A 16,030-nucleotide genomic window follows, 5' to 3' on the forward strand; every position below is an offset into this window, starting at 1 on the left:
AGACGTGGATTACCTGTTCCTTTTTAATACTTTTATGTGCGTATCGAATACAAGCAGAAAAAATAATTTTTCACCCATTCGTACAGTACTTCAATAAATTATATAAATTCCTGCAATGTTAGCTTATACATAAAATAAGGTTTTTTCGAATACTAGTGGATTCAAATAAAAATTTGGAAATTGTTATCTTAACGAAAATTGGAAATTGTAAAAACATTATCTTAAAGACATTTCTGTAGGTATTCGATACGCACATCAAAGTATTAAAGGGGAACAGGTAATATACAACTTTGTTGTAGCAGTTAAAACAAATTCATAACATTTTTTAAAATAGACTTTTTTCCCTTGGAAAGTGAAGTATCTGTAAAGTTTAAGGAAATTCTGTGAACGAAAAGTAGTTATAAAATTAATTACTAGATCTTCTGTTGACGAACGTATTAAGGAACACAAAACAATATGAAATGTACATTTACAAAAAGTTAACTATTAATTAGGTAACTACGGTTGTAAATGTTATTTACAAAATCATAAAATAAACATTAGTTTTAGATGTACCTGAGAAGAACGTAAATTCTGTCCCATGTGTCTAATCCATTGCGGCCAAGTGGTAAAGACACTTGACTACCAACGATCCGAACAAGGTTCAAATCCCCTTACTAGAGCTAAGGGATGCTTTTTTTACTATTTATATTAGCTATTGTAACACATTTAAAGCTGTTAGAAGTACAAGTTTTACTTTTTCATTTTTGAATCGCCGAAAATCTAGCTTATAAAAATCCACATGACACTTTCACATAACAATTCTACATGACACTTCTATATGGTAAATTGGCACAACTTTTGACCTGAAATATCACCTGACAAATAACATGAAAAGTCACCTGAATATTTTCAGTAGAGAGTAGTAAACGGTTCAAAATTCTCACTCTTCTGCTGAAAGGTATTTGTGCTCCTTCACTCCGGTCCATATGGGTAACAACGACGATTTTGAGAAATGAGTTTAAAAATACTTTGCTACTAGCTCTTCACGGTTCCTTAGTCCCTCGACTCACTTACACATCCTGTGTAGATCGAATGTTATTAAGTGCAAGCTTGGCCCCAAATAATACGTTGCACCAGGGTGACACTATGATACGAAAAAAGTTAGAAAATTTTTATAAATTTTTTTTTTACAAATTCAAGTTCACGTCATTCTTCCATAAAATTACATGTTTAATTCAAATTTTTTTTTAAAAAATAAAGCATGTAAAAAAGCGATAAAATTAATTTTATTTATAATTACTATCCATACTGTACGATAGTTTGTAATATATTTTTTTAATAATATGTTGACTATCTATTTTGTATGATTAAACCAACATTTATTTAAAAAAATGGTTTTTCATTATTTTCTGGCCCTTTTTTTGAATATATATTGTGAACATTATGTACATGACTAAGAATGAGTGTACAAGCATACTTGTCAGGTAAATGAGCAACGTTAAAAATATTGTTAGCCAAAAAAAAAATTTAGTGTGTTATTCTTCATAACTTTTTATTTGTTACATATTAAAATACCCATTGGAACCACACCTTATTACGGTGTATCCTAATTCTAAGTATACTTTCTAGAGATAGACGGTGTTTAATAGTGTAGAAATATTCTGCAGTACTTTATTTCAGCTTTAATTCAAGTTAGCCAAATACCTAATGACTATATTTAACTTGAATGTCTTAACAAAGTTCTGTATTTATAAAAAGTAGTTCGAATAAAATACTTAAAGAAATATTTTCTTTTAAATGAAATATTCCAATCATCAAAAATTGTTTAAGAGAAGATTTATTATTTTTATTTAAAATGCAGAATTCAAACTATTTCATTGCGAGTAAGAACATTAAATATGTTTATGTTTTACATGTATTTATACTCAATTACAATAAATATCAAATGCAATATTTTAATTAAAAGAACTTCAAATACTTTATTTGAAATTATTTGTATGAAATACATTTGCATAGTACAGATACTACCGATGCTGCTGTATCTATTTTTTAGTTCTACTAAAAATTCATCTACAGATGAGAACGGCGCAAATATGGGATAAATTTGGCTGCCTTTTCTTTTAATTTTTTTTTTAGTGCACCTTAAAAAAAATTTTTTATGTCAGGGGTTTAGTGTCCACAATACCATTTTTACCATTTGCTCAAAAACAGGTAACTTAACGGGATCACCATCGAATATTGATACGTTTGTTGATAAGTAACTTACTGATAACAATGTCCTTTGCATTGAACGCTCATAATTAAAGTTTTCTGTGTGATGTGGGGGTGATATACTTTGATCTTGGATATTCAAATAATTTTTATTTGCCTAACCTGACTCAAATTCTTCTGAAGAGCGAAGTGGTCTTGTAGTATTTTGTCTATAATTAATATTCCTGTAATTTGTATCGTGAATAACTATAGTGCTCCCAATTATTTGCTCTTCTTGAGCTACTGAAATTCGTGTTTGTGTTTGACGCAGTGTATCTTTACCATGAGTTTGTTGTAACAATATGGGTGTCTTGATTGTAGAAGTGTAGGTGTTTGATTTGTATATTGTTGCACAGCCTGTGTAACTGCTTCTCTTATTATATGGTGCAGATTTGCGTTATGTTCAGTTTGCACTCTGTCATTAAGCTGATTAAAGAAGATTCAATTCATGTTTATTGTTTTGCTTTCATGCTTGGTGAGGGTAGTAAATTTTCCAAGTGAGACAGATCTATGTGTTTTTGTCTGGGTTGGCGCATCAGTTTCGTTATCACTTATGTCTTGCCTATGAGGTAATTGCCTGCATTTTATTTTTGGCATTAATTTTTTTAGCATTTTCACCATAAAAAGTTTCTGTTTTTTGACCACCTTCTTCCATTTAGCTAAGGACTCGATGTCGTGCTCCAGCGTTTTTTATAATCTTTCATTTTCTGCTATGTTATTTGGTGTTTTTTCTTCTCAATCGCTTTGGCTCAACTGCTCTTGCAATTCTTTGCTTTGCGCTCCATTTATATCAAATTCTTTCATTACGTTATTAGTTATGTTGTGAGTAAGATATGTGCTTGTATTATATATAACGTGAAGCTCTAGTTTAAGAAAAAAATCAACGGTTCTTTTTTTCAGTTAAGTTTTACTCACTTTCTGCCTTCAAGCTGACTTGTTTTTTTTTTGTGTCATCGGAGTTATATATTTTTGTCGTTTGAAATTGATGTAAGATTTTACCATTATTACTTAGTATGTGTTACTGTTATTTCTTTTTTTTCTTAGTTACGCTTAGTATTTATAAGGTTGTATTAAACTGCACGTTTTTAGTATTTTGTTACTATTAGTAATTCATAGATTGTAATAGGTAAAAATTCTAACTGTAAATTTTATCTTTATATGATGGGTTTTTCTCTTAATTGACTAAAAAATGGTGTCTAGTGCTTATGATAATTTTTTTTCATTTTGGGATGAACGATACTTTTTTTTTTTTTTTTCACTCACTGACGAAAACTTTTTATTTTATTTTGTTAAATTAAGTATTTTTTGCACACAAAACAAAACGTAAAAAATTTTGTCTGTATCCTTCTTCTGACACCAGCTGTTACGTGGGTTTCTCGATTCGTAAATAAAGCAAGGTGCGGCTTGTTGTTAAGTTACATTATTAACACTTCTGAACTGTGAGGAAAGTTGCGCGTGTTTTCCAGTCTCATGGGCCTAGTCCTTTCGCTTTCATGTCTCAAGCTAATCTCCCCTTCACTCTCTTGCTCCACTGTCCCTTCCCTAACAATTTTCTTGTATATTCCCCTACGTTTTAGGCCTAGTTCAGCTATTTGCTATCGTATGTAACATGACTTTATTTTTATTTTTTAGTTCTATTTAATAAATGAAAAATTTTTCATACCATGGGCCCAAAGTGCAACTGCCGCTTTGCGTCCTCGGGTCACACTTTGCGCCCTTGTAATCACTTTGGGCCCACGGGCAGAAAAGTTTGTTGCACCTTCGAGCTCGGAGTACTTTTCTGCCCTAGGGCCCAAAGTGATTTACTGGGCACAAAGTGTGCCCACGGGCACAAAATTGCACTTTGTGCCCTCGGAAAGAAAAACATTACCCGCAACTTCGGGCGCTCATGTTTGTACTGTGTGCTCTCGTGACGTAATGTACCATTTTTTTCGTAATAAAATAGTATTTTTAAAACGAAGTTCTTTATGTTGCATACTCAAGGGGCTGGAATTTTAAAACCAACAGATTTTTTTTTTTTGAAACGGAAGTGGTTTACCCGAAGTCTCTTCCTCTCAAGTTTCCCCCCATACCCCGTCCCCCTCACCTACTGTTCTCAACACACTTCCCCTCTCCCCACTATGTGTGTATATCTGCCAACCGTGCCGTGTTACTCTTCTGCACACCCTTACCCCCTAACCTACCATTCCCCCTCACACTTCCAAGCAATTAATTTTTAAAAAAATTTTAATTTTATTTTCCCACAACAATTTTTATTTGACTTTGAATTTTTCTTTCTTAAAAAAAAAAAAAAAAAAAAAAAAAAAATACTTTCCAAAAAGAGATTTGAACCCTCGACCTCCTGCATATGAGTCCAGTATCTTACCCACTCTGCTACGAGCGCTGCCAACAATAGAAACTCAGTTTATGTGCTTATCGTGTGGTTCGTAACTATAATATTCCATTTTTATACGCATTCACTGATAATACATTCAATTCATGATAAATTATGTATTTGTTTTCTAAATAATACATCTAAAAAAAAAATGAAATAAAGGAAATACAAAAAAATGAAAATAAATAGAAAAATAAAAAAAATGAAATAAAGGAAATACAAAAGAATGAAAAAAAAAAGTAATGAAATTAAATATGAAAAAAAAAAATGATACATGAAAAAAAAGAAATGGAAAAAAAAGGAAACCAAATGAAATAAAATTAAACAAGAAATGAAAACAACAAATTCAATAAATGAATAAAATATAAAGGGAATTAAACCAACAAACAAGGGGAAATAAATGAGTCATGGGACCCACGGTAAGAACAAAGTTCTTTAAACATGACATAAGTATAAAAACACAATTTCTCAGGTAATAAGGGGGTCGACAGACCCGTAGGAAGAACGAAACTCTATAAACATTAGTACTGCGCTCATGTAGTTCACTTAACAAAAACTTGAAAAACTAATAAAAAAAACATTTTTTTTAAATAGTTTAGTACTCACTTGGTTGAACTTCGTGAGTACTGTATGCACGACGTTCTCACGAAGTTCAACCATCGTGAGTACTGAACTATTTTTTTTAATTTTTTTTTTATTCGTTCTTCAAGTTTTTGTTAAGTAAACTACATGAATGCAGTACTAACGTTTATAAAGCTTCGTTCTTCCTATGGGTCTGGCGACCCCCTTGTTACCTGAGAAATTGTGTTTTTATACTTATGTCATGTTTAAAGAACTTTGTTCTTACCGCGGGTCCCATGACCCATTTATTCCCCCTTGTTTGTTGTTTTAATTCCCTTTACATTTTATTCATTTATTAAATTTGTTGTTTTCATTTCTTGTTTAATTTTATTTCATTTAATTTCCTTTTTTTTATTTCTTTTTTTTTCATACATCATTTCTTTTTGTTTCGTAATTAATTTGATTCCTTTTTTTTTTTTTTTTAAATAATTAATGCAACTTAGCCCAAGTCTAATACTTGCATTATCTTTAATACATCACAGTAGGTTATATAATACATCGTTTTGTAATTGATATATCTATCCACACTTATATAGTATCTGCCATCTATAAATGTTACTGTACAGTAATATATTATCTGCCGGGAACAATAACTTTAAATTTGGGTACCCAAGCACCCACTCGCCATTGATTTTTTTAAAAACTTCTGAAGCCTTCATACGTAAGCAATAAATTTGATTCATTATGACGACTCATCAGCTTAGCAAAGTTATAAAATCCAAATCTTAAAATAGTAAGAAGTTTTTTTTTCATTTCTTAGTAAAGCATACTTTTTAAATGATACTTGTAGTATTGTACTGTTTCGTTTTTTATACACTAACAAATTTAAGCTAAATAACTTTGATTTTTAACTAGTGCAAAATTTAAACCTAAAATTAAATAAATTATTGCCTTATTATGTCAGAAGTATATTAAAATTTAACGACATAATTTCAATCCATTTAATGTAAAATTTACATACAGTACCAGTTGAAAGACAAAAAATCTTAGACTCACTTTATTAATGCATAAATATAGAACCGTATCATACGACGAGTGTCATACAAAAAGTAAGCATGAGTTACTAAAAAAGAAAACATAACTTGACCTTTTATAGATTTTTATTTCAGAATTTTGCTGAGCTGATGGGTTATTAGAATGAATGAAAGTTATTGCTTATGTATGGAGAACTTGAAAATTTCTAAAGAAGTTTTAATTGAACACATCAAACTTACTGGTCCTTATACTTTTCCAAAAATGTAATTTTATGGAGTAATTTAACTTTATATAGTAGTCTTTTTGTATAAAGATAACAACCTATCAAGCTCAGCTGAGATGGTGCCAACAGGGAAAGTAGGGGGAAGAAGGGAAAAATTCTTTAACATTCATAAGTTAAAATATTTTTAATGACCATCATACACAGATAACAGAAAATTTTATTTCAGGTTATTTTTAATCTAGCCAGCCAGTATTTGAATAGCGAACTCTACACGGAGGCAATAGCAACGTATTTGGCCATCATAAAAAACCGAAATTTCAGCAACAGAAATTTCAGTAACACCAGACTTAAGGTCAATATAGGAAATATTTATGCGAAAATTGGCCAGTTATCTCAGGCCATAAAAATGTACAGAATGGCTCTTGATCAAACGACTGTAGCTCAAAAGTATCTAAGGTAGGTATGTGCCTCATGCAGTCATTTCAAATAGCATCTTTCACATAAATAAAAAACATGTTCTCTCATGAACCACCACCTATCACCTATTTTATTCATCATTCAGGTATGTGTAAGACTGATTATAGTTTTTACATTAATGAGTATTGCTTTTAATACAAAAAATACATTTTTCAAGTTGATAAAAAAAAGATTGCTTACGCATTAGTACGAAGCTTCCTGATAAACTTTTATCAATAACTTTTTCTTAATACTACATTAGTTTTTGGTTTATTTAATATTTTAATATGTTTCTAATTGAATAAAAACGTGCTAAGAAAAGAAACGTCCTAAGAAACATCTCTGGACGTATTCCATGAAACATTTGTTTATATATTACCACAAAAATCATTTAACTTCTAATTCTACCAACTAGAAACGAGACGACAACGCCAAACAATTACATTTTTTTTGCAAAACAAGATCGTAAATCATGTCAGTGGTTCTAATTTTATTACATAAAGTATTTTTCCTTTTGTAATTGATCTTTCAACGTTTGAGCAATATTTTGCATCCTTTGCAAGGACCCGAAGAATATCCAGAGACGTCGTTAAGAATATTTTGTGAATCGTGTATGAGGGTGATCTGAGTTGGTCGCATGGTGCATGCATGTACATGTACGTGTAAGTATGTATTTATTTATGTATATGTGTGTGTGCGTGACTATGTCGGTAGCATAGAGTTCTCAATATCTAAGCAGATGGTTTACATTGGAACAGATTTCATAGAAAGGATACGTTTTACCAGAGTTTCATTAACAACCCCCTAAGAATAAAAAAGCAAGGATTTTTAGTACAAAAACTTAACACACACATTTTATACGTTTATGTTCGATATACGTCAAAGTCGTAGATCACAATAAAATCTAATTTTTTCGTATCACACACTTTGCTTTTTTATACAATGGAGATGCTTTGTCATTGAAACTAGATGTATAAACACTGAAAAAATTGTTTGTTGCACGAGAATAAAGAAAAAAAACTATACAAAAGTTGTCAACCTCAATACGTTGTAATCAGATTTCTTATTGTTATTCACTATCATACAATGAATATCACAAAAATCAAGATATACCTTATTAATTTTTTGTAGATTCAATAATGTGAGACAACTCTCGTTTTTTCGCACAATTATTAAAAAAAATTAAGTAAGAGAAATAACACTACCACAAAATTGAGAAATCAGATGTTATGTTATCTGTCTGACATCTAAGCTCTTACTTTCCTTAGAATTCTCAATCTATCTTGTCAAGTTTGGTCTTGATTTCTTCTTTACAATGTAAATAATAGGCTTCTAGGTCTATTTTTTTCAATAAAATAGATAGTTGCTGAAAAAATTATACTAGAATGCCGTATAATAAAGGTAACCTTATCAAAAAGGTAGAAAACTGTAATTATCTTGACTTTACTGAATATTTTAAATCATAAGACCGTTTTAAAAAGGCCAAAAAATTCGTCTTACAGTATCCAACTTTTCTACATTAAATTTATAAATGGAATAGTAAATAAAAAGATTGTAGATCTTATTGACATACATTTTTTTGTAGTACTCATTTTTGTGACTATTGTTATCCTAACAATTAATACAAAAAAGTTGTTAAAAACACCAAAAAATTATTAAACAGAATGTAGCTTTTTTACCTAGCATTAAAGGACCAAATAACGAATATAAATTTATATTGATTTTAGTAAAATACACTTGTTCCTGTCTTCATTTTCATCTATAATGTCATTCTCATATCGACGTGTACATAGAAGACTATCACAGTGTGACGTCACACCGTGTTATTTTAAATGGGGTGACATCACGCTGTGATAGTCTTCCAAGCACACGTCGATATACAGCTCAAATTGTTTCTAAATGGATAACAAACTGTGTTGTGATATGTAATATTATTCAATTATTTGACATTTGATAATATTATATAAAATTTACTTTTTTGTTGTTGTATTGAGCTATTGAATGGTTTCTTACTCAAATCAAATAGTCCAAATAACTTTTTGCTCTGGCAATCTATAGATTGGTCATACCTTGTATTCAAGACGTAAAATTTAATATAAATGTATAATTTTCATCAGATTTTCATACAATTTCTACGTTATTTCTATCCAACTTTCATCTGTCATGCACTGCGTTAAAGTCCACTAATTATTGAGAAGGTATTAAATAAGATCTTAATGTTTGCTATATAAATATCATATTGGTTATACTAAGTATTTTCAGAAAAAGACTTTCTTAATTTTTAATCGATATTTACTTTATTTCCACCCGGTTATCAACTGACACCCACTAAGAAACATCAGGTAATATTAGATAATAATCTGGTAATATCTATGTGAAAACCTAATAAGCCAGGTGAATATCATGCCAAAATGTAAAATGATTATTATCTGACAAACAGCGAAAAAATTGTACGCACATGTATACACACAGAAGTTCTAGTTCAGAGATACACATATCACTTGAAAATTTTTATACATACTAAAATGTAATTTTTATCTTATTACAAATTTTTCTCTTGCATGTTTCTTAACTTTTTTCATAAGAAATATACATGCACATTTTTGTAAAAATATAATTTTTTATCTTTTACAGTACAAAATTTTATGAGTGCACGAAGAGATTTTATCTATCTGTATCGAAAATCACCAGAAAGAATTGCTAAACGCGTTATTATACGTAGGAAGGAAGCCTTATTTTATCCAGGGCTCATTAACTTTACTCTTGAGAGTGGCGTAATACTGTATATGAAAAATTCATGTAGACTTATAAAAAATTATGGAAATTCTAATGAAGTACTTATAATAGTATCTAGATTGTTTGAATCTGTTACTAGTATATTAAATAATTCATTGGATAATATTATCATTAAATTAGCTACTGTGCTCAATTTCGATTAAACCATCTGGTAATTCATTGCATTACCCCATACCATATCATAATGTTAAAACTCTGTACAAATATTTTTTTATGAAAACAGTGACATATGATATACTTAAAATTATAGGAGATCTGACAGTCGTCATGGCACATAAAATATTCCCTGAACTCGACCTCTTAATGGGTAATAACTGTCAGGTTATGACAAGTAGAATATGTTTACTAGCATGATGTTATTTTTAATCAAATATTGTAGCCAACAAAAAACTTTAGACCAACTGTTTTATTAGAACCCTTTAACATGGGTATCAAAGAATCGTAACAAAGGATATTTTTCATGCAAGATCCCAACTAGATGTTAGATGACCTCTTACTTTACGAAAACCCTTATATGTACATGTATACACGAGCGCGTGGTGGCTCAGTCGGCTAGGTCGTGGATTGGGACGCGGAAGACCATGGTTCGATCCCCGGCCAGTGCGATTTTTCGGGCAAGTACCTCTGTGATTTTTCACATGTGCATTTTCACCACGTAATGCTCCTGGAGGAGGGTTTAGGTGACGTTTTCGCAGCAAAAATTGCCTAATTCCCCCTACCCCCCTCCTGTAATGGGAGGCCTCCCATTCCTTTCCTTGTCCCTTTCCCAAGTGCTAAGTGCCCATAGTAGTGCCCTTATTAAAGGAGCAGGACGTAGAGCACTATAATATAAAAAAAACATATACATATCAAATAAAAGGTTATGACGTATACAGAGCATAACGTCATGTTATCATTCAAATTATTACATTTAAAATTATGAATTAGCCTTGCCAGCTATAACTATTAACGTAATAAATTATTTAATATTTAGTTGTTGCGTAGGATTCTATGTACGTGACACAGTATTAAAAATAAAATTTTTTTAACGTGCCCGAAAAAAGAGTGTTGACAATATTTATAAATTAAAATGAAAGTTGCAATAAGAAATTGAAATAAAATACTGAATTACATTAAAAAAAAAAAAAAAACATAATGGCAATCAGAATTGAACCCCAAATCGCAAAAATATGCCGTCAAAGGCATAAGCCCTAGCCATCTCAGCTATTCAAACTTCGGACCTCATACAACCTAAAGTCACATATGTTCATTGATACCCTCTGGAGCTTGGCCTACAGTTCATAGCGATTATGATAAGTAAAAATAATAATTTATATTTAAGGTGCTTATAGCCATACTATCAACCTCAAAAAATATTTCAAACTAAATATTTTTTCAACGTACTTTGATACGCAGTACTAAACGAAAATCCAAAGTATAAGAAGAACTAAAAAATAAATGCCTTGAAAGTCTCAGCTTCCAATTACGTAAAAATTTATTTGTATGATTTAATTTTCAAAAAATAATATGGCTAGCCTCTCTTAAACCTTCATATGTTATAGAGAATTGTAAATTAAAATAGGTTTTTTTATTTTACACATATTAGATGTGAAATCTTTTTTTCTTATCTATTTCCCCTTAATTTTTAAGACCTTATTTAAGAAGTTAGTAAGTATAAGTATAGCGAGAAAGACTCGTCGCTTTCTTTCGCTATGATATACGCGAGTATATAGTTATATAGCTGTAGTCGGCATTTCCATGTACACCACTCCTCTCTCCGTAGGCACATATTCAGTATACCCCTTCCACGCGTCTCAAAAGTATGTGCCTACATGCCCATTTCCACGCGAATCCGTAGGCACACACTCGATATACCCCCTCCACGCTTCTCAAATAAAAAAAAATATGTGTACCTGGTTCGACCGCTTGGCCGCAACGGGGCGCTCGAAACAGCAGCCAAAAGTGAACTCGTGCCGTAGCATTGCAGTCAGCAATCTCTCTACTAATCTCTGTTCACCTCCATTAACCAAGGCATAGGTCGCCTGAATCATGACCTTGAGGCTGTCGCATCCTGGGCCCACCGTAACGGTCTTCAGGTTAAACTGGCAAAGTCCAAGGCCATGATTTTTGGTAGCCTTACCTACACTTCTCCACTCGATCCGACATCACTCATCCCCATACACATCCATGGCATCAAAATTCCCCTCGTCCAAGTCGCGTCAAATTTAGGCGTTATCTTCACTCCCACTCTCCATTGGACCTCTCAAATAAAGAGAATCAACCAGCGAGTACATCACACACTGCGCTCTCTCAGATTCCACAGGCATGCCCTATCGCGTGGTCTGCGTAAATCGCTGGTCGAGACCCTAGTTTTCTCTCACATGGACTATGCCTCGTCGGTCTTCTTTGGACTTGATGCCACTCGCAACTTAAAAATGCAAAGGGCCATCAATGCCTGTGTCCGTTTTGTGATTGATACAATACCTCGCACGGCACACGTCACGCCATGGCGATTGGGCCAGGGCTGGCTCTCAGCTCGGCGTAGATGCGAGTACCATCTGGGGTGTCTCGCGTTCAACATCATCCACCATCAATGCTCTCCCTATCCCGCAAATCGTTTCCGCCTTGTTCCTCCAACAACCTCTAACCAACGTACCCTGCTCCGTCTTCACCCTGACCTCATAGTTCCACCTTCCCGTACCCGAGCACGCGACGATGCCTTTTTCATCCAAGCTTCTGATCTCATAAACTCTCTCACCCCCATCAACCTTGCCGATTACACCTATCAATCCTTCAAATCCATGCTTCATCAAACCCTACTTCAGCGAGACTGGAACGAGTGGAACGAGCGCGCAGAGCGCGAGGGCATAGCACAGCCCAACAATGACGGCCCCATATAGGGCCTCCTAGCATTGCGGGCAGCCCTGTGAGTGTGGGTGGAGTGGGTGGAGTGAGTGGAGTTTGAGAAATCTAATCACTGTTCATTTTATCTTTTAGTCGCCATCACCCCATATCTCTTTACTCTGTAAACTCTGCCAATTGTCCTCCTCTCTCCTCGTTTACCCAGTCATTTCAACTCCACCTCACCAGGCGTCATCGAGCTTTATATTCACCAACAATGTCATGCATCATTTTCATATCCTACTAGCACCTTCTCATTCTCTCTGTATCACACTTTCACTCGTCTTATCCACAGCCTTCTTTACCTCATCTCATCAGCCCTCCTTAGCCATCTCAACTTTACACATAGCCCTCCTTTTCTATTTTCTCTTTTGGTCGTAAATCAGCCCATATATCGCAAACATTTTAGCCATATAGCACTTTACTATAGTTTTTCCATAGCAATAAATTACTGTATCGTACGTAGTTTAAACTACTTTTCCTACTCTAGTTCTTAAGCTATAGTTTTTAAGTTTGCCTTTAACCATGTAACTCAATTTTGGCCAGATGGGGATCTTCCCCAAGGCATAATAAATTCTAAACACTTTAAACACTCTGTATGTATCTCTCTTTCTTCCTCTTTCCCTTCCTCTCTTTCTTTCTCTTTCTTTCTCTTTCTCTATCTCTCTTTCACTTTCTCTCTCTCTCGTTCTCGAATCTCAATTTCTCCCTGTTGATTACCATTTTAGTTACTCTCCTTATTACTTGTTTATTTCGTATGTAACGCCACTACATTTTTCTTTTCATACCATACAATAGAATGCAAATGAACTTTTTACATACTAATTAACAGTCCAAAAATTAATATCAAGATTTTTTTAGAAAACTTTAGCAGAATAATTAATAAATTAATATTATTTTGTGAGTTATCTAATTAAATTCTAAGTAATACATACCATCTAGGCATCGTTGCATGCACTCTTGAATAATTCTTAAAATTGCTTGTAACTTTACAGAGATTTTAGCATTATGTTCTTAGGATTGCGTGAATTTACGTTGATGTCAACAGTAGAACATACATAATTGCAAATTATTTCAGGATAAAGATTATGCACAACATTGGCATCGTATTCGTGCAAATGGGAAGGCTCGAAGAGGCAGCCAACAGCTTCGAATGGGTGATGAGGGAAAAGCCGGATCTGAAGGCTGGCATGCACGCGATCCTCTGCAACTTTGCCCTATCTCGTCAAGATAAAATGAAGAAGTGCTTTCTTGAGTTGCTCGATGTTCCCCTCCCCATCGATCACGACGAAAAATATAGTATTAACACGGTTATTTGCAAACTTTATTTATGAATGTATACATAACGTGACACATTTTTTCTCTGTATTTTCTGATTGCAGGATGACATAACAGCTAACATACTTAACGAGACAGTTAAAAACGACAACCTCTCGAGATTAGAGCGTGAGCTAAAAAGTTACGCCGAGAAAAAGATCCTGAACGCGGCAAATCTGATAGCTCCCGTCATTGAAGAGACGCTCGCTGCGGGGTTTGCATGGTAGGTATAGACTAGAATTTTTTTCATCCATGTTACAGCATCATACATCCTTTTTCCATGCAATTCAGCAGTAAGGAATGGGAAAGATGAAGGATACGATGAGATAAGGGAAAATCGCTGTGTTGCCTTAGTCCCGACCAGATATATACGTATAAATACAAGGACTAACTCCTGCATACATTACATTTATATTGAAGGCAGAAAATAAAAAAACTATTTAATCAGAAAAATCATCAGTGAAAGTAAAATGGCAAGACATAAATGATCACCCACTAAAATGCTAACTGCATTAAATGCTGCTTAATCTCATTGATCTGGGAAGCTGCAACTTAGTTGCTATGCTACCATGATAGTTATTAGAATATAACTATATTTAACATAAGAGAGTAGTGTTAGTTTAGTGATAAGCATTCTTTATACTGATACAATATCGTTTTGAGGTAGTTTTTTACGAGAAATTCTCCTTCAGTGTGGTTCTAGGATTTGTTCCTTTCTCCACAGATCTTTAGGCCTGGGTAAATGCAACATAGTTTGAGCTTTATGTGGGGATTAGCGAATACAATGCCAGGCACTGGGAAGGGAGCACTGGCCTTACCGAGGACGAGTGGTAAATATGGTATTAGTTAGGTGATCGGTAAAAGGGTGTGGAAATACACCCCCATTTATAAGTAGCAAGTAGGTGGCCCTGGTGACTAGACGAGCAGGTTGTTGCGGTAACCTGTTAAAAAAAATAATAAAAAACTACATTTTTAGTGAATTATATACGTACATATATTAATGACGATTTACCCCCTGAGAACTTTATGAGTTATCCTCTGTACTTATAATTAAAAACATAATGTACAATTTCTTTAAACTGTTGATCAATTTTCATTACCTTCTACATGAGTGAAAATCGTGACAGTACTGTATTTGATAAAATTTAGTAAACTATGTCTGACGACTGTTATTCGCTGAGTGCATTAAGCTAGAGGAGAGAATTGACGCCGTGTGATACTTTAACACATAGTTTTATGGGCAAGAGATATCGAGGCACTGGTAACAGTAACTTAAACTAAATCACATCTATAAGATTAAATATGGTCTGGGAAAAATAACTTAACGTGCGTTACGTTATGCACTAGGCGAATAATGTGGCTGTAAAAATTATTGTTTTATGCCTAGAAGCTAAAAATAATCACAATTTGTGTCCATATTGATGTTTGATCTTATGAATGAGTGTGATGTAGTTTCCTTACTTGCCTAACTTTTCACTTTTGTTAAAAATAAATTCTATGGAGGAATCATAACTTTATTGAAAAGTATTTTTTTCTACATTTGTTAGAAAAAAAATAAAATAAACTTTAGTATATGAATAGTTGTGCCATAACTGACTCAAAAAATATTTCCAAATCGTATACGCGTACTGAGATAAAATATATTGGTGCCAAAGTTAATATTTATATAAAGACTTGCTTTCTTTCTGTTCCAATCACAAAAAGTAGAACTTGAAGCCGTTTTGGGGAGTGATATTTACGAAAAAACAGACAGAATGCCCGTTTCGTCCAGTTTAACTTTTCAGTTTTCACTTCTATTTATCCTCTCTTGCCAAACATTGATCTAACACACCTTAACTGCTGTTATAAGTCAATAACTTTAGAGAATTGTCAACTGGCATCTATGTTGCGACTGAATTTTTTCATTAGCAATCCTAGAAGTGCGCATTCACGTTGGTTCTCAAATTCAGTTGAAAAATAGTGCATCGTGTATTGGGCGATGTCATTTTATAACAATGAATTTCTTAACTATAGTACACAAGTAAACAATCAGCAGTACTACATTCTTTTTTTTTTCTTATTTTGCTGTAGTGATCTAACACATATTTTTCACTGTAATTATTATCTAAAACATTTAATTAAAATACATAGTTTGTAAAAAGATAGAGACTTGAATC

The 16,030-nt window shown here is 33.0% G+C and overlaps 1 protein-coding gene across 1 annotated transcript in view; it reads left to right on the forward strand.

Moving 5' to 3' along the window:
• The window catches only part of nompB (intraflagellar transport protein 88-like protein nompB), a 730,499-nt gene that overhangs the window by 457,509 nt on the left and 256,960 nt on the right, over positions 1-16,030 (forward strand). Inside the window, exons 5-7 of the mRNA XM_089596148.1 lie at positions 6,652-6,881; positions 13,636-13,867; positions 13,940-14,097. Of these exons, the coding sequence (XP_089452274.1) occupies positions 6,652-6,881; positions 13,636-13,867; positions 13,940-14,097 (620 nt within the window). The remainder of the gene's footprint in view (positions 1-6,651; positions 6,882-13,635; positions 13,868-13,939; positions 14,098-16,030) is intronic.

The sequence above is a fragment of the Copidosoma floridanum genome, unplaced genomic scaffold, assembly GCF_036245765.1.
Source record: "Copidosoma floridanum isolate Cflo_tuat_1 unplaced genomic scaffold, Cflo_Japanese_pri ptg000030l, whole genome shotgun sequence".
NCBI lineage: Eukaryota > Metazoa > Arthropoda > Insecta > Hymenoptera > Encyrtidae > Copidosoma > Copidosoma floridanum.